Source organism: the organism of the source record quoted next, unplaced genomic scaffold (assembly GCF_019419815.1).
Source record: "Pyrus x bretschneideri cultivar Hongxiangsu unplaced genomic scaffold, Pyrus_bretschneideri_v1 Contig3, whole genome shotgun sequence".
Lineage (NCBI taxonomy): Eukaryota > Viridiplantae > Streptophyta > Magnoliopsida > Rosales > Rosaceae > Pyrus > Pyrus x bretschneideri.
Genome location: NW_025999612.1, coordinates 2332560 through 2359857, shown reverse-complemented (window position 1 = coordinate 2359857; position 27298 = coordinate 2332560). Strand labels below are relative to the sequence as shown.

The following is a 27298-nucleotide window of genomic DNA, read 5'->3' as shown; positions in this document are numbered from 1 at the left end:
ATATTTTAAAATAATTTTTTATACGTCCCACGTGCCGCCACGCGTCGGCCAAGGCACGGTTAGACGCGCTGCCACGTGCCTGGCATGCCTAACGGTAACCGTTAACGCCATTAGGAATATTCCGTTAAAAAGTAGCATATTCCGTTAAAACTAACCTGATGCCGCTAGAATATTACGTCAAACTTGACGGAATATTTCGTCGTCTTCAACCTCGGTTCGTCGGTGACAGTCGCCGTCGCCGTCGCCGGAAACTGGAAAAACTTTAAACCTTAATATCTTCTTCATTTCTCAACCAAAATCCATGAAATTTTCACCAAAATGAAGCTCTAAATAATAGAATACATTCTTACCACTTTTGCGAACTAAAATCCACGAAAATTCATCGAAAAATCCTTCGATATTCTGGTCACCTCTGCAACTTGCCAATCCGAGCTTTACCAATGTCCAAAACACTTCAAAATTACTCCCCGAGCTTCGTGAAGATGTCCTAAAGCTTCCTAGAACCTTAAAACTCACGGAAAACTTCACGATTACGTTTGCATGAACAGTACATCAAATCGGGATTTCTGGTTCTTGGGTTTTCAAAGGTTTCACGTCCAACCAAAGGTATGGATCGACTCCTGAGCTTGCAAGGAGTCCAAAAACACCAACAACGATCTCGATCTACGACTGGAAGGGTTGGTTTGAGGTTTGTCCGTACAGTTGTACGGAGATGGAAAAGAATCCGAGAGAGAGGAGAGAGAGATAGGGGGTCAACGAGTTGAGGTTGTGTATGAGTGTGTGGTCCAGGTTGCAGCCAACCAAAAACACAAAAACAAACCTAAGTTTAAGTTCCTAATTGGTTCCAAAATATTAGGGACTTAATATATTGGTCCACAACCAAAACTTAAACCACAAAACGCCACAAAGTTCAAGGGTACTTTAGTAATTTCACGCCATCGATACAAATATTTCGGGACGGGCTATGACATTATTGCTAGCTCATTGTGAGGCTAAGCCCACTCGCCTCCCTCTTAGTGTAGATAATATCGTTTGTTAAAAATAAAAAAAATAAAAAATATTTGAAAACTACTTTAATCACATTATTATTCACGTGCGAAAGACCTTTTTTTATAACCAGCATTACACTCGTCTTAAGATGTTTTGAACGTGTTTAAAAATAAAGAAAATAATATTTAATAAACAACTAATTGAATCATATTATTGCTAGCCTATTATGAGGCTAAACTGACACACCCCGACCCAGAAAGTCCACTTGGACCCTGAATCGAGCTGTGCTGGCCGACACCTAGAAGGTGACGAAGCCATAAAATGTGATAGTGTATAAAAAGTGAATGAATTTGAATCCAAAAGTTTCTAAATACCAGAGTGCGCTACAAGTGGGAGCGAACCCATTTCACGCGCGATGTCAGAGCATAAGTAAGGTACAGTAATGTGGGTAAGAATCATACCCTCAAAAATATTCATCAATACTAAGATTCGCCACAAATTCTTGTCGATACAAACTCAGCAGCTAAAACCTGGAGGGCACCAAACAGAAGGTGTGAGTAAGCAATAAAACCAAGCTTCCCAAAGTTACTACCTCTTTAAAAGTAATGCCCCTAAATGTAAAACCCGTATCGTTTTCCATAAGATAGTACAACATATATACATGTATCCAAACCATACTCGGAAATGACCAAAACCACGGTTTGCCATCAACTCCACCATACATTAATAAGTAAGCCAAATGAACTAAATCAATACAAAATGATATATCAGTCAGAGTCATCTAAAATGACGTGTACAACTTATTCGTATCTCATCAATCATAGCTAGCATATAAGTCGGAGTCACCTCTAGTGACCTGTACGACTTATCCATATCTCATCAATCCTGGCTAGCATATAAGTCGGAGTCACCTATAGTGACCTGTACGACTTATCCATATCTTATCAATCCTGGCTAGCATATAAGTCGGAGTCACCTCTAGTGACCTGTACGACTTATCCATATCTCATCAATCCTGGCTAGCATATAAGTCGGAGTCACCTCTAGTGACCTGTACGACTTATTCATATCTCATCAATCCTGGCTAGCATATAAGTCGGAGCCACCTCTAGTGACCTATACGACTTATCCATATCTTATCAATCCTGGCTAGCATATAGCTCAATAAGTATACCTGCACACGAGTCGGAACCACCTAAAGTGGTCTGTACGACAGGGCTGGGTGTAAATAAATAAGCTCAAGTGCTACGATCACGTGAAGACTGGGCGAATAATCGCGGGTCACCTACGAGTCGGAACCACCTAAAGTGGTCTGTACGACAGGATTGTGCACCTACCTTGAATCCAAGGTGAGCGTAAGGTGCGTGAGGTGAACATCACGTGAAGGACTGTGCCCTGGCCACGGGCGGGAGCACTAACACCGGGGTGCAGGTTTATGAGCTATACTATGTCTCAACACAATCGTACTCACTACCATCACTAACATCAACATATACTCACCTGAAGCTTACCTGGGTGTCCTGCGTCCACCTTTGCACTTGAAAGCATTCCCAATAATTATATGCAAGTAGTATACATATGGATATACCATGATGCAATCTAAAACTCAACCATGTTGTAGCATTTTCAATTATAAACAATACGGTGTGAAATGTACAATCAATAACGCTCTACTCCCGAACTACTTATTTTCAGGGATAATTATCCATAATAACCCAATTAACACTAATTAACTAACTAATTCACAAAACTTGTCTTTATCAATTTCCTTCGCATTACTCAATTTCCCAAATAAGGCTTTTGTCTCAAATATTTTATGGCTGCATCTAACGTCTCGTTAGACTGCCTACGTACCCTAACCAGGGATCAAGCCATTCGTAGTTCATATAGGTACTTCAAGCATTCACAATAATTATATGAAGGTAATATACCTAATCAATTTAAAAATATCGATAGAACTCTCAATAATATGCACAATAAAAAGGAAAAGATCCACTCACCTGGAGTCCACGCTATACTTCTCTAGCACGCGCATCGAGGCGTCCTGAATGATCGGTCCCTGTGGCCAATTATCAAATCACATCTCAGAACTCTTATCCGTAGAATACGCAATTCACATAAAACACAACCTCAACGACATTCTGAAATAATTTGATACCCATTGACCACAAGTCAACCGTCGATCAAAGATCGACGGTAGGGTTTACAACCCTGTATATCTTGACCTGGAAGATCCGCATATCAGATTTTCAATCCACAACTCCCAACGATCCACAATATGTTTCTAGAATAACATATTAAAATTTCATTACGATCCAACGGTCAGATCTCCGCCAATTGCCTAAAACAAGTGGCCGTGAACATTTATTTTACTAACTTACAAATCCAATTCAGGAAGATCCGTAAGTCGGATTCCCGATCCGTAAATTCCTATAATCTTTAAATATTACGTATTATAATGTATCCAATTTTGGTGACGATCCAACGGTCGGATCATCGATTCACATTTTATCAAGTAACGTATCGTAACGAATTTAGGTTCCAACTATCAACCTACGTCATTCAAATGACAAAACTGAATTCAAAACATTTGACATAGCCTAGAAATAGCATTGGCGGCCCACTGGCCACGCGCCGCCGCACGCGCCGCCGCGGGTGGCGGTCGGCCGCCCCGACTCGCCGGAACATTTAACTATTTCCAAAAATTCTCAAACTTCACAGAAATGAAGATCTCAGTGAGTGGAGCAACTTTCATACCTGCCACGAAGTCCAAAGGTGGACGGAAGATGGTCAATTTTGCCCACGAAGCCGGCGGGTGCCTAAAACTTCCCGACGTCGATTCGTCGTCTACGGTGGTCCAACGGGGTCAAGGTTGGTTGGGTTTTGCTCCTGGGATGATGGGCTACAAAGCCCAAGTGGTGGCATCGGCCATTGCTTTGCCGATTTGCCGGAAAATCAAGAAGGGTGGCCGGAGCACCATTGATTTTCGTCAACTTTCGTGGCCTCAAACCGCCTCATACCATGGTTAATCAAGGTGGTTCTTGGGTGGGTTTTGTAGAGAGGAATGAGAGCTTCAAGATGGTGGTGGTGGCATCGAAAACTCCACCGGAGTTGGCCGGAATCGGCTTTGGAAAATAGGCACCCGCGGTGGGTGCGGGTGGACGAAAACCCATTTCCCTTCTTTTTTTTTTTTTTTTTCCTTTTTTTTTTCTTTTTCTTTTCTTCTCCCTCCATTTCTGATTGGGCTTCTCCCACAAAGTGGGGATTTAATTTAAATAAACACTAACCTTGAATAACCAATTTCGAACGTCCGTAACTATACCGTTATAATCCGGACTCGCAAACGGCTTTCGCCTATAAGTTCGTACCAATGAGTACTACGAGGATATGCTAAAAGAATAAGTCCCACATCTTTCAAGTCGATGGTTAACGGAAGTCAAAGTCCTTGCCTCTAGGGCAATTTCGTAAATTCACGCTTTTAAAATAAAATAAAAACGTAAAATTTGGAACGGGTTGTCACATAAACCCACCCCCTCCCCTTAGTGTAGATAATATCGTTTGTTAAAAAGAAAAAAATCATTTGACAACTAATTTAATCACATTACTATTACTATCCGTGAAATACCTTTTTTTTATAACCGGCATTACATGCTTCTTAAGATGTTTTGAATTTGTTTGAAAAAAGAGAAATTGAATCACTTTATTACTAGCCTATTGTGAGGCACTAATTAAAAAAAAACAGCATAAAAAATAATTATTATAAAAAAAAATACTGTAAAAATGATGACAATGCCCCTGCCTTATTTGATGCATTATTTTGGGATGCCTTCGAAATTTTTTGTCTTGGGGGCATTTTTATCCAAATATTTTTGTTAAAACTTGGTGACACCAAAATCCCTATTCACTTTTCCATTGGCTTTATATATAGAAGATTAGTGAAGACCCAAGCATGTAGGTTTTTCATGGGATTGGAAAAGTGGCATTATTTATGTATTTATTTTCCATTTTTTATGTTCAAAAGTTTTTTTTTTCTTTAAACATTTTTCAATAGAGGGAGAGAAATTGGATTTGGTGAAACTGGGGAGAATTTGGGTGGCTAAGAAATTGGACTTGAGGGGTCGTATGAAATTATTTTGTTTTTTGTTTTATTCAATTTTTCAATTCAAAAACTATAAGTTAAGAGAAAGAGAATTATTAATAGGATTTTAAAAATCTCATTTTACACTCCTCATATTCTTTCTCATTATAGAAAATTTAGAATGCAAAATGAGTTTTAAAGTCACTCTGTCACGAATATTTACAATCAAGACTTAAGTGGTCAAGTTCAAGTCAATGGGACTACATTTGTTTCACCTTCTATGTTTAAGACTAAGCAATACATGAATTGTGAAGCTTTTAATGACCGTATAGCCACCACTAACTGTGTAAGTTTCAGTTTTGGAGATTTCAAAGCATGACCCAAGTCCAATGGTGGATGCATTAAGGGACTCAATTGATTTCGGGACCATCAAGAAGCTTTGATATGTCGTTGTGACGACAAATGAGGATCACCCAAGTTTAGGCATGTAGTGGAGGAAAATAGTGTAGCGGCGGACCGGCAGCTACAGGTTCTATAAATTATTACCTAAGAAGAAGAAGATTATTTTGGTTTTTAAAAGTCCTTGTGAAAATTATGTCATTTTGAGTCAAACCATTTGAAACAAATAATTAAAAGTAAGTTGCTTATTAAACCACTTTAGAAAAACCCTTTATAATTAAAAATAAATAATGCCTATTCTCTTTCCTTCTACTCCAGATCTCCACCCAATCCGAATCGATGCTGAGAAGCTTGAAGGATTAAATGCGTCTGTCACCCCACGGTCATCCCCCCACAACTTCGTATGTGCCGACGTTGGCATGAGAAACATGATAGCCGATGGGGAACGATGAGATAGAGCTGGGTCAAATACCCTACTCATTCTTTAAGATCAGCTTGTTCTATAAAAATTCATCACAGCCGCTGAATTTCAGGTATCAAAATGAAAGGCTCAGATTCGATCAAACCGGGTCATGCCCACGACCCAGATGTCAGTTTGGGTCAATTTGGGCCCAACAACACCCGAATGTAGGCCTAGCCCAAACGTCCTTCTTAAACCCCAAACCATTAAAACCCTTTCATACCTCCTCTTTGATCGCCGACTCTCTGAGTGACAGACCAGTGACAGCCCCATTGTCCATTGGTGGATCCGACCCTGCTGACCGCAAACCATGTCCGCCTCGATGCTCATGGAGCGTCCGAGACAGTTCTCCAAGCTTCTCTGCAGGCTTATTCTGACCCGACCCATGGGCGGCGGGCCTCGGACCTTCCGGGGCGGCGTCAGCAAGTGGAAATGGAAGCGCATGCACGAAAAGCGAGCCAAAGAGAAAGAGAAACGCCTTTTAGACCAAGAGAAACAGTTATACGAGGCCAGCCTCCGCTCCCAAATTCGGGCCAAAGTCGCGGGAAACCCCGACCCGTTTTCGAGTACTGGAACCGGGCACAACCCGATGAACCCGAACCAGCACCTGAGGGCAATTGCCGATCGGTTCATGAAGGAAGGCGCAGAAGATTTGTGGAACGAAAAGGACGGGCCGATTGTTGAACCGTCGCCGTCGGTTCGACCGGACGGAACAACGAGATCGATTGCGGCGCCGCCGCTGGACCTGAGGAAGCTGATATCGAAATGTCGTGATTTGGCGAGAAACAGGGACAATGTAAATTTGAGTAATTTGGGTGGCAATTATGTTGGGAGTAGGTACCACCCGGCGTAGAAATGAGAGTTCTTCCGACGACTCGGATTTTGATTCGGACAGTGAGTCCGTACAGCCATTTTCGAATGAGAAATCGAAATTTGGGAGAAATTGTTAGAATAAGCATTTAGTCCCAAACTAAGATTACGATAAACAATAAGATAATTCAAATGAATGAATCAGTGTATATATATACATACCTGCAGAAGCCATGAGGTAATGCGAACACATTGAAAGGAAGTTAACAGAAAGTCTTCTACTCACACAGCCCTTAATGTCCAATACTAGCGATAGTCTAGTGATCGAGTGAACGTATTTTCTGGTGAGCAGGGACGTTCATATTTATAGGCTATATTCCTAACGTGATCCCAGCTATCATGGGATCAGTTAATACCTATTATCTTTCACGTTCAAAATGGGATAAGGTTTAACGCTCCCACAATCCCTCAATTCCAGGAGATTAGTTGTTGACATGGTCATGACTTCTAATTGATTCAATCCACGTTTTTTAGGTATCCTTATCATGATACGGAAGTTCAAAACCTAACATTCTCCCACTTTTGAACTTCCGCTTATCATGTTCCTTGTCCAACGCATTAAACCAATCCCTTCAGTGATCACTTGAATCATTTCAACCATACAACAATTCATATCTGCCATGAAGAGTTTCAAAGAGTTGAACCCCAGAAAATTCGTACGTTATAATTTGTACTAACACTCTAAGATCACATCCCCCAAAACTGCTCATGCATGATATTCACAGAGCAAGCAGACATATTCAACATGTCATTCATTCACACTCCCACTGATCAAGCCAAACATCATTGTCAAGCTTTTATTTAGCTCCAACGATAAGCCTTTTATAACGACCAGCTCATTAAACCTTGGTTTGATCAGTAATTCATCATTTCATAAAACTGCACATATATATTTGTACATATACACAGTAGTCGAAACAATCATATTGAATTCATTGTCATAAAATAAACCAACATATGAATACAATAACTCATGCTTATTAAGCTTTCATGAAAACAGAAAATGATGAGAGAAGTTAACCTTCATTCACGCATCACATAAGCATCAAAAGATTCCACAACACCCATGCACGTAACATGATCTTTAAACACTCCAACTCCAAGAGGTTTTGTGAGAGAATCTGCCAGCATTTCCGATGTATTAATGTGCTCAATGGAAACTATCCCAGCCTTCACCTTTTCTTTCACTGACTGATATTTCACGTCCATCAACCTCGCTGCATAAGATTTTTTATTGTTTTTGGAGAAGAACACGGCTGCCTTATTGTCACAGAAAATGACAATTGGTCTTCTTATGCATTCAACAACCTGCATTCCAGTGATGAGATTCCTCAAGAAGCTAGCTTGTTGTGAGGCTTCAAAACATGAAATATACTCAGCTTGCATTGTTGAAGTGGCCAAGTTTTTTTGTTTTGCACTTCTCCAAGATATTGCACCGCCAGCCAACAGGAAAATAAACCCACTCGTGGACCTCCTGTCATCCTCACAACCTACGAAATCAGAATCACAGTAGCCAACCAATTCTAATTTCTCAGATTTCCCATACACCAACATGTAATCTTTTGTCCTTTGCAGGTATCTCATAACCTTTTTAGCTGCTGTCCAATGCTTTTCTCCTGGATTTGCTTGAAATCTTCCAAGCATACTTATGGCAAAGGCTAAATCCGGTCTAGTGCACACTTGAGCATACAATAGACTGCCAACGATAGACGCATATGGCCTGTTAGCCATCCCTCGCATTTCAATCTCATTACTAGGGCATTGAGACTTGTTTAATTTATCTCCTTTGCTCACTGGTGCTTCACCCTTTGAACAATCTTGCATGTTGTACCTCTTGAGCATTTTCTCAATATAGGTCTTCTGTGAAAGACCCAAAAGGCATCTGCTTCTATCACGAATAATTTCTATACCCAAAACGAAGGAAGCCTCACCCATATCTTTCATTTCAAACGTTCGTGACAGTAGTTTCTTTGTTTCCAGCAAGAGATTAAGATCATTACTTGCTAATAAAATGTCGTCAACATATAGAATTAGAAAGATAAACCTCGAGCCACATACCTTGAGATACAAACAATCATCAGTTTTGTTTTCAACAAAACCAAAACTGGTTATTTTCTCATCAAACTTTAAGAACCACTGCCTGGAAGCTTGTTTCAGCCCATAAATCGACTTTCTCAGTTTGCACACCATTTGTTCTTGCCCCATTTCAACAAAACCAGGTGGCTGGACCATGTAAATCTCCTCATCTAACACTCCATTTAGGAATGCAGTTTTCACGTCCATTTGGTGGAGTTCTAGATTGTAGTGAGCAACTATAGCAAGGATGATTCTGAGAGAATCCTTTGAAGAAACAGGTGAGAATGTCTCAGAGTAATCCAATCATTCCCTTTGAGTATACCCCTTTGCAACTAGTCTTGCTTTATGCCTCTGAACCTTTCCTTTTAAGTCTTTCTTTGTTTTGTATACCCATTTGCATCCAATGGGTTTTATGGACTCATTTGCTTCTGTCAAGACCCACACTCCATTCGAATACATGGAGTCCATTTCTTCTTGCATGGCTATCTTCCACTGCTCAGCCTTTTCACTTGTCATCGCTTGCTTGAAGGTGACTGGATCAATCTCTATGCCTTCCTCATGTTCAGTTCTATCTCCATTTGCTTGCTGAAAATCAAGTGAGTCATCGACAGTCTTCTCTAGTTTCTCAGCTTCTCCCACATAAACAAGAAAATCTCCTGAAATTGGAGACTTTCTTGTACGTTGAGGCTGCCTCCTTATTGCAGGAACCATTACTGATTGCATGGTAGTTGTACCATGATTTTCATCTCCATTATATTGCATGTTGCAGACTTGTGTATTGCTGCTGCTTGATGCATGCTGGAAACCAGTAGCCCCACCAAAATCACTTTGATAAAAATCTTCATGGACTTGGTTTTGCGTGTCAAAAGTTGCAAAATCAATTTTGGTTGATGACATTGGGGAAATTGTTGTCACAGCCTCTTCTTCTTCTTCAAAAATAAAATCACGAGCCTTATCTCCATTTGATTCTTCCGCTTCAATAAACCTTGTATTATTTGTTTCAAATATTCTCGTATGTAAGGTTGGAGCATAAAACCTGTACCCCTTTGATCTCTCGGGAAAACCAATAAAACTGTAGCTTACAGTCTTAGAGTCAAGTTTCTTTGCCTCAAGATTGTACATTTTTGCTTCTGCCTTACATCCCCATACATGAAGGTGATTCAAACTAGGTTTTCTTGAAGTCCAAAGTTCAAATGGAGTCTTGTGCATGGATTTACTTGGGACTCTATTCAATATATAATTTGCCATTTTAAGAGCCTCACCCCATAGAAACATAGGAAGATCAGTCCTACTCATCATGCATCTCACCATTTCGATCAAGGTCCTATTCTTTCTCTCGGCTACACCATTTTGCTGTGGTGTTCCGGGAGTAGTATACTGAGCTTGAATCCCGTTTTCTTCCAAGAACATGGCCATTTGGACCCTTTTGTTGACCTTTCTCTGTGTACCTGCCATAATACTCCCCTCCACGGTCCGATCTCAAGATTTTAATTTTCTTTTCTAGTTGTCTTTCCACTTCATTTTTGAAATTTTTAAAACAATCAAACACTTGATTTTTCTCGGATATCAGATATACATATGCATATCGAGAAAAATCATCAATGAAAGACACAAAGTAGGCATTTTTGCAGATTGTTTGCGTGGAGAAAGGTCCACAAACATCTGAATGGACGACTTCTAAGAGGTTAAGACTTCTTGTGGAACCAATTTTCCTTGTGTTTGTTAATTTCCCTTTCCAACAGTCAATACAATTTTGCATATCATTAAAATCCAACGTTGGAAGCATTTGTTCTTTAACTAGAATTTCTAATCTTTGCTTGTTAATATGTCCAAGCCTTCTATGCCAAAGCATTGAAGACCCTTCATTAGTCAGAGACCTTTTCAAAGATAAATTTGATTCCACTGTCAAACATTTTGAATTTAACATTACTTGACAATTCAACCTCCAAAGATCATTGTTTAAAAAACAAATACCAAGCAAAAGATTCATATTACTTTTCTTATAAATCCGTACACTTTCATCATCCCCAACAAAAGCATAACCGTCTTTTACAAGCTTTGAAGCAGAAATTAAACTTCTAGTTAACCTAGGAACATAAAGAACATCTAGCAACTGTAAAACGAAAACACTTGACAACTTGAGCTTTAGGGTGCCTATTGCCTCCACAGCTACTTTATTCCCATCCCCAACGTGGACATCATAGACCTCATTTCTTGAAATTTCCCTTCTTGTGAACCCCTGCAAGGAATTGGTAATATGCACCGAACAACCAGTGTCAAACCACCAAGAATTTGGAGGGACTTCAACAAGATTAACATTAACACAGACAAAAACATTTTCAATTTTATTACCTTTCTTAGGTGCCCATTTCTTTCGTTTATCACAGTCCCTCTTCAAGTGACCAAATTCTTTGCAGAAATAACATTTAATATTTTCAATGTTGCCTTTAAAACCTTGAGATCCCTTGGAGGATGATGGAGTATCATTTCCAGCAGCAAGAGAATAGGAAAAAGGTTTATATGGCTTACCAGATGTCGAGATAGTTTTCCTCGTAGTCTCTGCCTTTATGAAATTCACTGTTTCATTTGACACCCTTTTGATCCTGCTTTCTTCTTGAACACATATGGAAATGGGATCATTCAGGCTCCACTTCTCCTTTTGTGTGTTGTATGACGTCTTCAGTTGTTCATATGCATCTGGGAGGGAATTAAGGGCCATATGAACAACAAAAGCATCATCAATGGGAACCTCCAGGTCTGTGAGCTTCGCAGCAGCCTCCACTAGCTTCAGAATGTGTTCTCTGACAGTGCCTTTCCCATCATATTTCAGAGTTGTCAAGGTAGTCATGAGGTTTCCCATCTCTCCCTTCTCTGAAACCTTGAATTTTGCCTCAATTGCCTCCAGGAAATCCTTCGCTTTGTCAGTTGCAGGAATGCCTCCTCTAACAGCTTCACTAATGGATCATTTGATCACCAATAGTGCCATGCGATTCGCTTTCTCCCATTTTTCAAATTTCAGCCTTTGTTCAACGGTGCTATTGTTATCCAGTGCTTGTGGTTCATCTTCCCTCAATGCAAGATCGTAGTCCATTAGTCCAAGAATAATCTCCACATCCTGTCTCCATTTTTTGTAATTTCCTCCACTTAAAGGCTCAATAGAGGAAAAATTCATTGAAGTGGGATTCACTGCAGAAGCTATGAAATTAGACATTATGAAAACAATGAAGTAGGGCAAACACAGTAAGATACAACACCTTTGGGTGAGGAACATTTACTGCAAGAACTTAATCCATGCATAGCCATTTAGTTATTTGTTAAAAATATTTCAAAACTCAAGTCTTTAGACAAGAATTCGAAACACAGTTAACCATTCACCAAACTATGCCCTATTCCATTAATCGAACCATTCATACGTTGCCTTCTTTAGAAGATCTTATATGCATGTTATGACTAAATGAACTACGAATTCCCATACTTCTGATTTCTTAGTTTAACATTTCAATATGAACCCATTTTGATGTAGTTCATACGATCAATTATACTAAGAAAACAAATCCACACACGATCCTCCTTTATTCTGCAGTCACTGAAGAACACTATGAAGTATATATACATATATACAAAAACTTGAATCTCAGTGAGACTAAAAGGCTCTGATACCAATTGTTAGAATAAGCATTTAGTCCCAAACTAAGATTACGATAAACAATAAGATAATTCAAATGAATGAATCAGTGTATATATATACATACCTGCAGAAGCCATGAGGTAATGCGAACACACTGAAAGGAAGTTAACAGCAAGTCTTCTACTCACACAGCCCTTATGTCCAATACTAGCGATAGTCTAGTGATCGAGTGAACGTATTTTCTGGTGAGCAGGGACGTTCATATTTATAGGCTATATTCCTAACGTGATCCCAGCTATCATGGGATCAGTTAATACCTATTATCTTTCACGTTCAAAATGGGATAAGGTTTAACGCTCCCACAATCCCTCAATTCCAGGAGATTAGTTGTTGACATGGTCATGACTTCTAATTGATTCAATCCACGTTTTTTAGGTATCCTTATCATGATACGGAAGTTCAAAACCTAACAGAAATGTGATGAGATTTGGGAGTAGTGCTTCATTGGGAAAGTATGATATGAAGATCATTAAGAGGAGAGTGCCCCTTAATTCACTGGATGATGAAAATGACTGCCTACATATCTCTGGGAAGGAGAATTAAATCACTGGTGCAGTTATTTAGAAAGATGATACTATGTAAGTTTTACATTGAGGATCATCTATGACGAATATGGTGGGGGCGTTAAAGAGATTAGTTCTCCATGGACTTGTCTTCGCGCAGGCTAGGGTGTTGAAATTCCTAGTAGTACGCCTAAGCTTGGGGATATTCAACCTTTTGGTCATCCAAGTTCCATCCATGTGCTGCAAATTGTTTGTTCTGAGCTTGCCTTCTCTTGGTACTTTGTGTTCTTGAAGACTTCTCTTAAGACCACTTCTCTTAGAACCAGATCTCCAACTTGAAGGCTTCGAGGTTTAACGCCCTTGTTGTAGTACAACCGAATATGCTATTGATAGGCGGCAAGCCCGACTTGGCCGCATTCTTTGCGTTTCTCGGCAAAGTCTCCAATGTGGTTTGTTCGTCAGTATAAAAGTTAGGCATCGTGATAACTTGGGCTGGGAATGATGGCTTTTGTCCCATAGGCCATGGAGAATGGGGTTCCCCGGTTGCTTTTCGAACAGTTGTGCGATAGTGCCTATAGAAATCCAGGCGACTCATATGTCCACTTGCTTTTCTTTACAAGTCTGTTCTTTACGCATTGCTGGATAGTCTTGTTTGAGGCCTCTACTTGCATGTTGGCTATGTATCACGGAGTAGAGGTAAGATGGCAGATGCCGAGTTCCTTGTACCCATTTCGTGCGCTATTCGTAAATCATTGCACAACATAACTTGAGTGGAGACTGATTGTGATCTTTAATGTTGCTCTGTTTGTTGTTTTCCATTTGTTGAAGATTTGGAGGAGGAAAAGAAAATGCTTGCCATGTAGATGATTATGATGATTAGAGGGACTACTCCAAAGTGCTTCATCTCTTTGTTCTTAGGCTATTTATAGTTTAATTATTAAGCTATTGCCTTATCATTTGTTAAAGTTGGTCAAACCTATGAGGAGTCCGTGATGATCATGTATGACACAGTCGCCTAATCACGTGACAAGTATTCAATAGAGTGGGGATGCCACTAAAATTATGCAGCAGTTGCAAGAGGGAATCTTTACCATGCATGCCCAAAAGTGAATCCCACTCTTGCCTCATAGACATTTTATGAATTTATTAACTAGAGTTTAACGGATATGCATTTTTTTAAAGAAAAAAAATAAAGAAAATACTTTGAAAACTTTGAGTTTTAACGATAAGGACAAAATAAAGGGTAAAGTGAATGATACCATGATTGACTTTTTAATGTAAAAATATGATTTTTTGTTTAAGTGAACAATACCGAGAGTTTTTCGTTAAAGTTCTTGTATTTTTTTAACATTAGGCATTTAGAATGTTTGAAAAGATATTTAATGCTTGTGTTTTTTAACTTGTGATATTAATACGAGCTGTATGAATGAGTATGCATTCCCTTTCTTTAAAAAACAAGAAACTAAGTACAAATAGGCTTTTTAGTTAAAATGATCACTGAGATTTGTGTAACTCATCAGTTTAATCCCTGAGATTTGAAATCAATAGAATTGGTCTCTGACTATATCCACCATCAATCATTTTGGTCCATCCTTGATAAATCTCCATTAAATAAGAATATAATGACCAAAATACCCTTAATTTTTGTCAAATCATTTTGGCACATTGTTTATTAAATTGAGGGTATATTTGTCACTTTGATCTTTATTTAACATAATTTTGCACGGTAAGAGCAAAATGATTGATGACGGACAATCTTAGGGACCACTTCTATTGATTTCAAATCTTAGGGACCAAAGTGATGTGATATGCAAATCTCAATGACCATTTTGGTTAAAAAGCCCTTACAAATAAGATCATCGTTAGATCTTTAAACCAAACATATCAAAATGTTGCTAAGAAATGATATCAACAGAAGAATAATCAAACCACGCACAAAAAAGATGTAATTGTGCCTCAACGTAGCAAAATCATGAATATGCATTCCTAATCAATAAGTTAAAAGTTAATTTCATTTTGATCAAAAAAATATTTTCAATATTAAGAATTGATCATTAAAAAATATCTCTTATTTAAGTTTTGAATTTGGCTACAATACTTACATGTATTTAATACAATCATGATTTCAACGTTCACAATTTGATTGTATTAAGTACATGTAATTATTTTAGCCAAATCCACAAAGAAACTAAAGACGTAGCAAACAAGAAATTCAACTAAAACACCCAAATGACTAAAGACGTAGCAAAAGTTGGTTGAGTTGTGACCTAAAACAAGAGATTTAGAATTGAAACTTCATTAAAACTTGACATATTTTTTTATTGAGAACACATTGTGCTTAGGAGTACATGTCACATGTGCATACAGATATATTAAGAGACGAAAAACAGACCAATTATTTCACAGTTTCAAATTTTCATTCGAAGGTTGACAGTTCAGTCTGTTCAAAGAAAAGGCCAGAAACTCCAGTATCAAGTAGCAAAGCCAGCTTCACAGGACCTTTTGCAGCTTCTTCAACTGTGAAAACTCCAGTGTGATTGTTCATGTCCGTGTCAGTAAAACCCGGACACACGGCGTTGATAGCAATTTTGTTGGAATACTTCTTAGCCAAAACTCTTGTATAAGCATTCAGAGCGGCTTTGGATACAGTGTAGGCAGAGAAATTGGCTGGCCAGCTTTTGGCTTCAACCAAATTCTGCTTCACATCCTCCAAAAATCCCTCAACGAGGTTGTCCACTTTCTCTTCTGTAAGGCTATCACCATCTCCTAGCTCCTTCTTCGCTTTCTCGTTTGGAATAACCTAAAAAAAATTGAAAAATTAATTCGATAATGTGATGTTATCTTGCATCTTATGTTATGTTGTCAGTCTAACAATGAGAATGCGAGATTTGAGACAAGGGTTTCGGAGGTGTACCCTTAATTGTCCCAATTGGGAGGAGACATTTACGATCCTTGCCGAGTCGGATTGTTGAAGAAGTGGAATGAGAGCTTCCGTGAGTTGCTTAATTCCATAGTAGTTTGTTTTTAAGCAATCCCTTGCTGTCTCGTAGGTTTGTTTTAGGGCTTGATTCTTATTTCCTGCTTTGGGACCTATAAGCTGCATGGTCATTTGCTCTTGTGAATATGATGTGTTATACAGTAGTGTTCACTAAAGTTGATATACGTATTTCGATCTATTTGCTAACATCTTATTTTCACGATCGAGGTCCTTGGTTTGAATCCCTCGATCCCTACCCCTGTTACATATTATTTATTATGTATATGGTTGTCTGAATCTGTATGCCTCTCCGTGTGTAGATTCAACCTACACGAGAGAGGGCACTAGATAGCTCGACCGACATTTTTAGAACCGTTCAACGGTTTAAGCTTTTGAGATCTGGCGATTCTCTAAACACAATGAATTTTCAAGAACTTACATCATCAGGCCCAATTGCCAACTTCTCTTTGTCGTCTGTGAGGAATACGGATCCGATAACTGCTGCATTATTTACCTGCAATATGAAGAAAATATTTATATATTATAATCAGCAGATTACATATATTTTTAACAGGACGTCCGCCGCTCTTAATTACTTGAGTTACAAGCCTACAAGCCTTTTAGAAATGCGTAGAAATAAGCTAGGGAAATTACCAAAATGTCAAGTTTTCCAAGTTGAGTTTTGAGAAATTCAGCCAGAGAGGCAATGCTAGATGGGTCAGTTACATCAAGCTGATGAAAAACCACATCAGAGAGGCCATAAGAAGCCTTCAATTTCTCAACGGCTTCTGTTCCCCTCCTCACATCTCTTGCAGTTAACACCACCCCAACTCCATTAGCTGCTAATTGCCTGCTAATCTCAAATCCAATCCCTTTGTTGCCTCCAGTAACAACCGCAATCCTATGAAAAAGAAAAAACAAAAATTAACAGAACATTACTCAAATCATGACTAATCCGGAACTGTTCTTAGCAGTTAACACTCCAAAATAATCATCGTTCGCTCGTCTCACTAACGAATAAACGAAAGATTGATGTACCTCTTAGACCCGAAACTGGTTTCTGCCATTTTTGTCGTCGACTTGGTTGTGGATGATAAATTTCAGATGGTTTACAAGGACTTCAATTATTTGTGCTTCACTGCTTGGTGTTCTTGAGGCTGTATTTATAGTTCATTGGCTATTGATTTGTCAAAGTTGGTCCAATCAATGCGTCGGTATCGGTCACGTATGCCATGACATAATATGATATTTCGACATAATATAATATGATATTTCCACTTTTAGTGTTCTAATTAATCTAATTCTTAATAATGAATATATACATTTCAAACACTTTCAATTACTTTTTGAGTTGAACATGTATTATTTTGGAGGACAAAAAAAATTTGAACTTGGAATCTATTATAACTTTAGAAGAAAAGTATCGTTATGTTTTCATATTTACAAGCTAGTGAACTAGCGGGTAATTTATTATTCGTCATTGACATGTCAATTCAATTTAGTCATGTGTTTAATAATGAAAAACTTGATATACATTGTTATCAATTTTTTTTAAACACAGTAATTAGTGGGCTGATAATTGTTTTACATCAACATGACATTATAATTTCATTTGTAAGTGGTCTTCAACACGATGTTTGACGAAGATATACATGTAAGATGCAAAATCCTCGAAAGAGGGCCAGATTCATTCGAATTTCAAGAAATTAATGAAGACTGGGCATGTAGGTTTTTCATGGGATTGGACAAGTACATGGTGGCATTATTTATGTATTTATTTTCCCTTTTTATTTTTATTTTTTTGTTCAAAAGCATTTTTTTTTATAAATATTTTTCAAATGAGAGAGACAAATTCGATTTGGCGAAACTGGGGAGAATTTGTGGCTAAGAAATTAGGGTTAAGGGGTCGGATGAATTATTTTCTATTTAAGAACCATAAGGTAAGGGAATAGTTACTAATTGTAAGATCCCACATCGCCTAGGGAATGATCCTTATATGTATATTCTCATCCTTACCTAGCATGAGGCTTTTTGGAAGCTCATTGGCTTCGGGTTCCGTAGGAACTTCGAAGTTAAGCGAGAATGGGCTAGAGCAATCCCATGATAGGTGACCTATTGAGAAGTTGCTCGTGAGTTCCAAAAAACAAAACCATGAGGGAATGGTAAGCCCAAAGTGGACAATATTGTGCTATGGTGATAGAGCGGGCTCAGGAAGTGATCCGCTCCAGACCGGGATATGACACTAATACTCTAAAAACTTTATTCTATAAACAAAAAAAGGAATAGTACTCTAAAAATTTTCGATTTAAGAAATATAAGTTAAAGGAATAGTTACTAGTACTTTGAACAGAAAAAAGTAAACACGGTAATACTTTTTTAAATAGATAAAAATCATGCATAAAATAATTCAAAAACTGAATTCAAAGCACTATTAGATTAAGTCATTATTGTCATGATAAATCATAAATGGATTGTATATGAAGTAAAAAGATGAATATAAAAATAAATGAAATATAGGGAATAATTGGTTTGTAGCCACAAGAGCTACCTAGGCTATAGCTAGACTTGTAAACGGGTAGGGTTCAATCCGACCTATTAATTTAACGAATCATTTAAACCTAATCTGTTAAGCTAACGGGTTATCTGAAGTCAATCCGTTTTACCCGTTAACAAATTTTTATGGTCCAGCTTTTTGAGGTTTTTCTTACCAAACCCCCCCCCGGTTGAAGAAAGCCTTATTGAAGAAAAGCCGTGCTCAAATTATTTTAGTCCAACAAAAAAGCACAAGGCCGCCAGGGACTGCAGCCGAGTCGACTGGACAAACCTCCCACACCAGCTTCCCCCACTCATTGCCGACCGCCTCCAAACCCACCTCGAACACCTCGGATTCCGCAGCGTCTGCAGCTCCTGGCGCTGCTCCATGCCCCTCTTCCAAAGTTCCAATCCGCCAGATTCCCTATTCCGCTCTCCCAAGGGCCCACTGCCTCCCTCTCCCAAACCACCGTCTACCTCGTCCGCCCCGACCCGGGCCCAAATTCAAGTCCAAAACCTTTCGCGTCATCATCTTCAACCTCTTCATCCATGGGTTGGCTGCTGAAGCTGGAAGAGTCTTCTGGCAAAATCCGTCTCCTGAATCCGATTCGGTTTGTGGAAAGCTCACCGACAGCGCTTGATCCTTCGGATCCCATTTTTTGGGGTTGAATTTTGCAGAGTCCGGATGCAGGTTAGAGAGAGAGAGAGAGAGAGAGAGAGTAGCAGAAAGGTTTTGATGGTGGCTGGAAGACTGTAGGAAGTCCAGCTACGATTCGCCGAGGGCAAAGTCGTGCATGGAATAAAAAAAGGATAAAAAGCAGGAAGAAGAAGGGAGGATGAGCAGGATCCGAGTCGAGTATTCCTTGAGTTGAGGGTGTATTGTTATTCTTCTGCACCTGCGCATCTCACACGTTCATCAATCACTGCAATCGGATTTCAGCTGAGGATTTTCTATTAGGACTATTGAAATTACATAAAAGTTCTCGACAAAGGGCGTTAACGGATGGTTATCGAAGTTTTGCGGGTTTACCCAAAATTTTAATGTTCTAATTAATCTAATTCTTAATAATGAATATATACATTTCAAACACTTTCAATTACTTTTTGAGTTGAACATGTATTATTTTGGAGGACAAAAAAAATTTTAACTCGGAATCTGTTACAACTTTAGAAGAAAAGTATTGTTTTGTTTTTATATTTACAAGCTAGCGAACTAGCAGGTAATTTATTATTCGTTATTGAAATGTCAATTCAATTTACTCATGTGTTTAATAATGAAAAACTTGATGTGCATTGTTATCATTTTTTTAACATAGTAATTAGTGGGCTGATAATTGTTCTACATCAAATGACATTATAATTTCATTTGTAAGTGGTCTTCAACACGATTTTCGTTCCCTCTTTCTTTGTTAGTTTGCATGATGCGGATGAGTTGCACCAAGATTTTTGACGAAGATATACATGCAAGATGCAAAATCCTCGAAAGAGGGCCAGATTCATTCGAATTTCAAGAAATTAATGAAGGCTGGGCATGTAGGTTTTTCATTTATTTTCCTTTTTCCTTTTTTTTTTTTTTGTTTTTTTTTTTTTTTTTGTTTTTTTGTTCAAAAGTATTTTATTTTTTTTAAAAATATTTTTCAAATGAGAGACAAATTGGATTTGGCGAAACTGGGGAGAATTTGTGGTTAAGAAATTAGGGTGAAGGGGTTTGGGTCAATTTGGGCCCAACAACACCTGAAAGTAGGCCCATTCCAAACGTCCTCCTTAAACCCTAAACCAGTAAAACCCTTTCCTTCCCCCTCTCTCTTTGATCACCGACTCTACGAGTCACAGACCAGTGACAGCCCCATTTTCCATTGGTGGATCCGACCCTGCTGGACCGCAAACCATGTCCGCCTCGATGCTTATGGAGCGTCCGAGACAGTTCTCCAAGCTTCTCTGCAGGCTGATTCTGACCCGACCCATGGGCGGCGGGCCTCGGACCTTCCCGGGCGGCGTCAGCAAGTGGAAATGGAAGCGCATGCACGAAAAGCGAGCCAAAGAGAAAGAGAAACGCCTTTTAGACCAAGAGAAACAGTTATACGAGGCCCGCCTCCGCTCCCAAATTCGGGCCAAAGTCGCCGGAAAGCCCGACCCGTTTTCAAGCACTGGAACCGGGCACAACCCCATGAACCCGAACCAGCACCTGAAGGCACTTGCCGATCGGTTCATGAAGGAAGGCGCAGAAGATTTATGGAACGAAAAGGACGGGCCGATTGTTGAACCGCCCCCGTCGGTACGACCGGACGGAACGACGAGATCGATTGCGGCGCCGCCGCTGGACCTGAGGAAGCTGATATCGAAAGGTCGTGATTTGGCGGGAAACAAGGACAGTGTAAATTTGAGTAATTTGGGTGGCAATTATGTTGGGAGTAGGAACTACTCGGCGCAGAGTGGAGGGCGATTTCGGAGAAATGATAGTTCTTCCGATGACTCGGATTTTGATTCTGACAGTGAGTCCGTACAGCCGTTTTCGAATGAGAAATCGAAATTTGGGAGAAATGTGATGAGATTTGGGAGTAGTGCTTCATTGGGAAAGTATGATATGAAGATCATTAAGAGGAGAGTGCCCCTTAATTCACTGGATGACGAAAATGATTTCGAACAGCAGGTGGAGGTGATCCGAAGCGAGCTCAATAAGAAAAAAGCGGTTGAAATCGAAAGAGAGGAGAGCGAAAAGGAGGAGTCAATTCTTAGCGAGAAGAGGTATGCAAGTAATGTGCTTTGGTTGATTGCATGTGGAACATTTGTGTTAACATGTTGAAAAGTTTTAGTCTTTGATGAGTTAAATGTTTGTCTTCTGATTGGTAACTCCTTTGGTTTTCGGCGTTTGGCAGATTTGATGAGTGTGGTATATCTCCATTGACAGTCAAGGCACTCACTTCTGCCGGGTATATTAAAATGACAAGGGTACAGGAGGCTGCTGTTTCTGTTTGCCTTGAAGGTCAGTTGGCTTCTTGTTTAAGTGAGATCTTTGTTATATTTATCGCCTTACCAGTTAAATTCTAATCGAAAGTAAACTGTAACTGTTGCCATGGATATTGTCAAAATTGATATTCTCTTCCTCTTACTAAATTAGATAGAACGGTAACGTTTGTGATTCAAATCCCAGTGATCTTGGGGACGAATGAGATCCTAAGGCCTCTAGGGTGTTTCCCATGGGACATTTTGTCAATCAGTTAGTTGAAAGCCACATGTGGTGTGATTGATATTTAAGTTCTTGTTCCTCCAGTCCGAGTAACTTGAGAGACAGTGGTGTGCTAATTGTTAGTAAAAACAACCAAACGCTATGTATCTGATGATTTTCCTTTTAATTTGTGACAGGAAAAGATGCGTTGGTCAAAGCTAAAACAGGCACAGGCAAAACTGCAGCTTTTTTGGTATATCAATTTTCCTTTTTGTCACTGTGGAGTGGTTCATAGTAGTTTAGGTTCTCTTGTTTTGTTTCTCTTGTTAAACACAAACAGCTTCCTGCTATTGAAGCAGTTGTGAAGGCTATGGCTAGCAATACCAATCAACGGGTGTCTCCAGTTTTTGTTCTTATCCTCTGTCCCACAAGAGAACTCGCAAGTCAGATAGCTGCAGAGACAAATGTTTTGTTGCGGTACCATGATGGCATAGGTATGCAAACACTAGTTGGAGGCACACGATTCAAAGAAGACCAGAAACGTCTGGAATCAAATCCATGCCAGGTTTGTACACTGGTCCTGGTCATTGAAACTGGCAGCAAAAGTTTCGCTTGATTGTAGTGTGGATGTTATGAGATTGAAAACCGTTCTACAATTCTTTTGCAGATAATAGTTGCAACCCCTGGCAGGTTGCTAGACCACATTGAGAATAAATCAGGCTTGTCTGTGCGGTTGATGGGACTGAAAATGCTAATACTCGATGAAGCGGGCCACTTACTAGACCTAGGATTTCGAAGGGATATAGAGAAAATTGTTGACTGTTTGCCTCGTCGAAGGCAGTCCTTGCTCTTTACTGCAACACTTCCAAAAGAGGTTTGGCTATCCTTTATACTTCAACTCCAAAGCCTAAAGTAGCTTTTTATTTGTTACTGTAAACACTTGGTATGTTTTACTGAGTGAAACCACCATAAGCCAGATTTTTCTTGATTATGAATGTGCAGGTTCGCCGAGTATCACAGCTTGTTTTGCAAAAGGACCATATTTTCGTTGACACAGTGGGTTTAGGTTTTGTTGAAACTCATGCTAAGGTATATATAACAGTCACCAGTTGGCTAGTTTTCACAATGGGAATTATGCTAAAACTTTTACATCTCTGTTCAGCCTTATAATGTGGAGAGTACTGGTGTGCACCATTTCAATTACTCTATTATTGATGATTGAAAGTACCTGAATCATAAAATATGACACGGGTGTCATGATGTCATGATCCTATCTTGTCTCGTGAATGCAGGTTAAGCAGTCATGTTTTGTTGCACCACATGAATTACATTTCCAAATAGTGCACCAGCTTCTGATGGAACATATCTCAGAGTCACCTGATTATAAGGTTTGGTGTTATAGCTTTGTGGATTCAAATGTTTGGTTGTATTTTCTGTGCATGAGGCCTAACATTAAACATTTCAGGTTATTGTTTTCTGTACAACTGGAATGGTAACATCCCTCCTCTATCATGTTCTCCGTGAAATGAAAATGAATGTCAAGGAGATACATTCTAGGAAGCCTCAACTCTATCGAACTCGCGTCTCTGAGGAATTCAGGGTATCGAAACGACTGATTCTTGTTACCTCTGATGTATCGGCACGTGGAATGAACTATCCTGATGTGACCTTGGTCATTCAGGTATTTGCAGCTCAAGTGAAATATTACTTTATCTTTTGCTTATAGGTTGAACCTTAATATCACTGACGTGTGAACTATTAATATTTCTAACATTCATATGTGCTAACCACAAAATATAGGAGGTTGCTCAGGTGGGTTCAAATTAATTTATTAGATTTACGTGGCAGCCTTGGGCTCAATTTTTACAGTATGGTACCTACATTTTGTATAATGTCATCGTTTATGTTTAATGAAACTGGAACTTCGTTGTTCTCACATTGAGTACTAATGTTTATAGTGTTCTTGAGTGTTAATTTCCTAGTCATTGCTATGATAAATCTTGACTTTTGGTCTCAAAATTTAGGACATGTCCGCATCTGTTAACTATTTCACATTAAACTAACAAAGAAAAAGACAAAATTTTAACTCATGAAAGTAATAACATGTGGTCTAACTGTAATCAGGTAGGTATTCCTTCTGACCGGGAACAATATATACATCGTCTTGGAAGAGCAGGAAGGGAGGGTAAAGAAGGACGAGGCATATTGTTACTTGCACCATGGGAGGAGTATTTTCTGGATGAATTAAAAGATTTGCCTGTGGAAAAATTTCCTTCGCTGCAATTGGATCGGGATACCAAGCTTAAGGTACTTGCATCACCTCCTTCAATTGTTTTCTTTGCTTTATGTGTGCATGCTGCACCTGAATCACATTATTTAGTTCAGAGGAGCTCACGGTTCTGAAATTGAAGTTCTTAAAGCAGTGTTCTCTTTCCATGGTCCAACGATTAATTAAAAAGATTTATTGGTTCAATTTGTATCCTTCATTCGGTTTCAGTTTTCTGGAAATATCAGTATCTGAATCCCAGTGATGAACTAGTATTTATCAAACAATTCCCATATTTGTGGCATCGATAGCTCGGTATCTGCTTGTAGCTCGTAGGTTTTCATTACCTTGTTTGAATTATTTGTAATGCTCGGAACTTGCTTTTTCTCTTAGATTGACGACTCGATGACCAAGATTGACACTAGCATCAAAGAAGCAGCATTTCATGCTTGGCTGGGGTATTATAACTCGATCAGGGAAACTGGCAGGGATAAGACCACACTTGTTGAGCAAGCCAACAAATTTTGTGAGTCAATTGGTTTGCAAAAACCTCCTTCTCTCTTTAGAAAGACAGCCTTGAAGATGGGTTTGAAAGACATACCTGGCATAAGAATACGAAAGTAGGGCGTAATTTGGAACACGGTAAAGCAACCAACCTGGTGATTGAGCGGCGGGAACGGAAGGACAAGAAGTGAAGGATTTTCATCGTGTTCTCGTTTAACGTAGGTAAAACAGGTTCACCCAGTTCAAGTTGTTATTTCATATGAAAATTGCCTTAGGTGAACGGCTGGTATAGAACTGGTGTGAGGTCTGTATTGTAAACATTTGAATTATAATGTAAAGCTGCATTTTCTTCCTTCCTATACTCTAGTACGCAAAAACGATGGCAATGACAGTTTTAACCCTAAACATAAATCTAGCAGAAGTTTACTCTTATCAAGAATAAAACTATTTAGTTCCTAGTGTCACGGGATGACTCTTTAAGCCTTCCGCCCGTGCGGCACTTACATTTGAGAACCTCGATGAACAAGCTAAGTAAGCCTTTGAAGCCTCGCTTCCCCGGATTGAATCACAAAGAAAGCTAAGATAGCTTGGAGAATGCTAAGATCACTTAGAAGATGGGAGAAAGGAAGCTTTGTATTGAAACTTAGGAGAACTTTACAATTGCTTACAATTCTTGGATGCTTTGGCCAAATGGCCTTGCCTCCTATTTATAGGCCTAAGTAACCTCCTCAATGGAGGGTTCTAGAATTCCCTACTTACATCCAAAAATATCTAGAATAGTTCTAGATACAACTTGCCTAATCTAGATTGTTCTAGGTGAGGCTTGAATTTGTACACTTGTGTGGATTGTTCCGGAATGCCCTAGATTATCTTGAACGCTCCGCCATGTTCTTGATTTTTCCGGGATATTCCGGAAGCTTCCATGAAGACAAGGCTTTATGGGCTTAGATATATGATGTCTTGGGCGTTTTCTTTGTTTGTAACATGTCGCCCGTGACACTAGTCTGGCGTGTGAGCCTTAGGTATAACCGGAGATATGTCTATGGTTAGCACACATGACCGTGATATATATACATACACACGTTAAAATCTTTTGTACTTATAACATGTTTACATGCATAAAGGCAGAATGAATTACCAGGAAGAGAAATGTGAGAGAAATTCTCAAAGTGAGATTCTTCATGGACTCCTTACCATCTCATGTTAACATGAGGTGACAGAGAGTCCATGAAGAGTTCACCTTTGAGAGTTTCTTTAGCATTTCTCAATCAACATTGTAGAAGGGGTAATGCTAGGGACACTAAATTTGTAGATAAAATTTGCAAACTAAATAATGCACTTGTATAAATGAGCACATTTACAACGCCTTACGTCATAATCCAATCACCAACGCCTTAAGTCATAATCCAATCACCAACTTTCATGTCATTAAGTTTACAAAACTTTGTTTATAAATTTAGTTTTCTTAGCATTATTGTTATACAAAGAGAGACACCTTAATCAATCCATTTAACCGTCCTTGATACCGTTGTTGTTGCTACCCCCGCTAACATTAATTTGGGGCAAGCCCCATGAAGACCCAAACCCGGTTAGAAAAATTGTCGTCCTTTCCATAAAACCAATTGGCTATATGAGGAGTAGCCCAACATTTTATAAGCTCATACAATGTCTCTTCTCCTATCAATGTGGGATTCATTTTCAACAAGTCCCCTCACTTGCGGCGAATTTTTAAGCTTAACACGTGAACAACATAATTGGGGTGATGTGGAGCACGTGGTTGTTGGGATTCACAAGTGCAACAACTTGGCTCTGATATTATGAAGAAAATTAAGGTTTCACCATTAAACCAATTGGCAATATAAAGAATTACCCAACCTCTTATAAGTCTATGTAAGGTCTTTTCTTTCATTAATGTGAAATTCATTATCAACAATTACAAACTAGTAACACACAACAAAGGCAACCTTGCTCTTCTTGGAAACATTGACCATTTTTTGTTTTTAATTAGTTTTCAAATAGTATTAAGAACTAAACGCTCCCCATAGAACTGATTGCTCTCTCAAAAACTCTCACTGATCACTCTTTCTTTTCTATAAGTGGTGTGGTCATATGAATGGAAAGACCTGCGTTTTAAAAGAGGGAGGAAGTTCTACTTCTTTGATGGAACTGTCAGTTTCTGGCAATGCAAGATTATTTTATGGTGGTTAATTTTTCCAAGAAGAACAAGGTTGCCGTTGTTGTTGCCGAAGTTAATCCGACCAGAAGTAGTAGAAAGGTCGGTATATGTGTAAACGAAAGTCGTACCAACCAAACCCTAAGACCTACTCTAAGATTGGAGTAAAACTCAAATTTTAGGTTCTAAATTTACCCTAACTTATTTCAACCCTCGGGGTAAATATGAGTTTGAACCTAAAACTTATTTATGGGACAAATTTAACCTAGGATTCTCCCTGAATTAGTGGGGCTGACCCACTATATATGTGTATTGTTTTTAGTTTTATATTTATAAATTCATTTAATCTAACAGTTAAGATCTAATATGATTAAATCTAACTGTAAAAAAAAAAAAAAAAAAAAATCAAACGGTCTAAATTTAAATCCAACAGCTAAAGTAATTAAACAAAAAAATCTTTTATCTGTTTCATATTTTTTTCATAGTGTTCCACGAGTTCCATGATATCGGTTTAGTGAAATTTTTAGGTTAAAATGTTCATAAAATTAAATTAGGATAGTTTACATAATTTTTTTTTTTTTAAAGTTACTTTAAGAAAAAATTATCCTAAATTTAT

The 27298-nt window shown here is 38.8% G+C and overlaps 2 protein-coding genes across 2 annotated transcripts; one reads left to right on the top strand and one right to left on the bottom strand.

Annotated features, from left to right (window-relative positions):
• Positions 1 to 15358: 15358 nt before the first annotated feature.
• Positions 15359 to 17240, bottom strand: LOC103958496 (salutaridine reductase-like). The gene is made up of 5 exons (XM_009370762.3): positions 17080 to 17240; positions 16696 to 16942; positions 16481 to 16555; positions 15979 to 16161; positions 15359 to 15864 (listed from the first exon to the last, which is right to left on the bottom strand). The coding sequence occupies exons 1-5, from the start codon at positions 17106 to 17108 to the stop codon at positions 15481 to 15483; spliced, it is 918 nt and encodes a 305-aa protein (XP_009369037.2). The 5' UTR covers positions 17109 to 17240; the 3' UTR covers positions 15359 to 15480.
• A 3046-nt stretch (positions 17241 to 20286) lies between these two features.
• On the top strand, positions 20287 to 24862 carry LOC103958515 (probable DEAD-box ATP-dependent RNA helicase 48). Its single transcript, XM_018650200.2, has 10 exons — positions 20287 to 21318; positions 21450 to 21556; positions 21937 to 21992; positions 22080 to 22304; positions 22407 to 22613; positions 22742 to 22828; positions 23032 to 23127; positions 23205 to 23420; positions 23864 to 24046; positions 24399 to 24862. Exons 1-10 carry the CDS (start codon positions 20462 to 20464, stop codon positions 24627 to 24629), a joined length of 2265 nt encoding a protein of 754 aa, XP_018505716.2. The 5' UTR covers positions 20287 to 20461; the 3' UTR covers positions 24630 to 24862.
• Positions 24863 to 27298: the final 2436 nt, after the last annotated feature.

Coding starts and splice junctions, on each gene's coding strand:
- LOC103958496 (XM_009370762.3), bottom strand. CDS start 17,108: ATGGCAGAAACCAGTTTCGGGTCTAAGAG. Junction 16,943..17,079: donor ACCAGTTTCGGGTCTAAGAG/GTACATCAATCT, acceptor TCTTTTTCATAG/GATTGCGGTTGTTACTGGAG. Junction 16,162..16,480: donor TGGCAATTGGGCCTGATGAT/GTAAGTTCTTGA, acceptor ATGACCATGCAG/CTTATAGGTCCCAAAGCAGG.
- LOC103958515 (XM_018650200.2), top strand. CDS start 20,462: ATGTCCGCCTCGATGCTTATGGAGCGTCCGAGACAGTTCTCCAAGCTT. Junction 22,305..22,406: donor TGGAATCAAATCCATGCCAG/GTTTGTACACTG, acceptor ATTCTTTTGCAG/ATAATAGTTGCAACCCCTGG. Junction 22,614..22,741: donor CTGCAACACTTCCAAAAGAG/GTTTGGCTATCC, acceptor ATGAATGTGCAG/GTTCGCCGAGTATCACAGCT.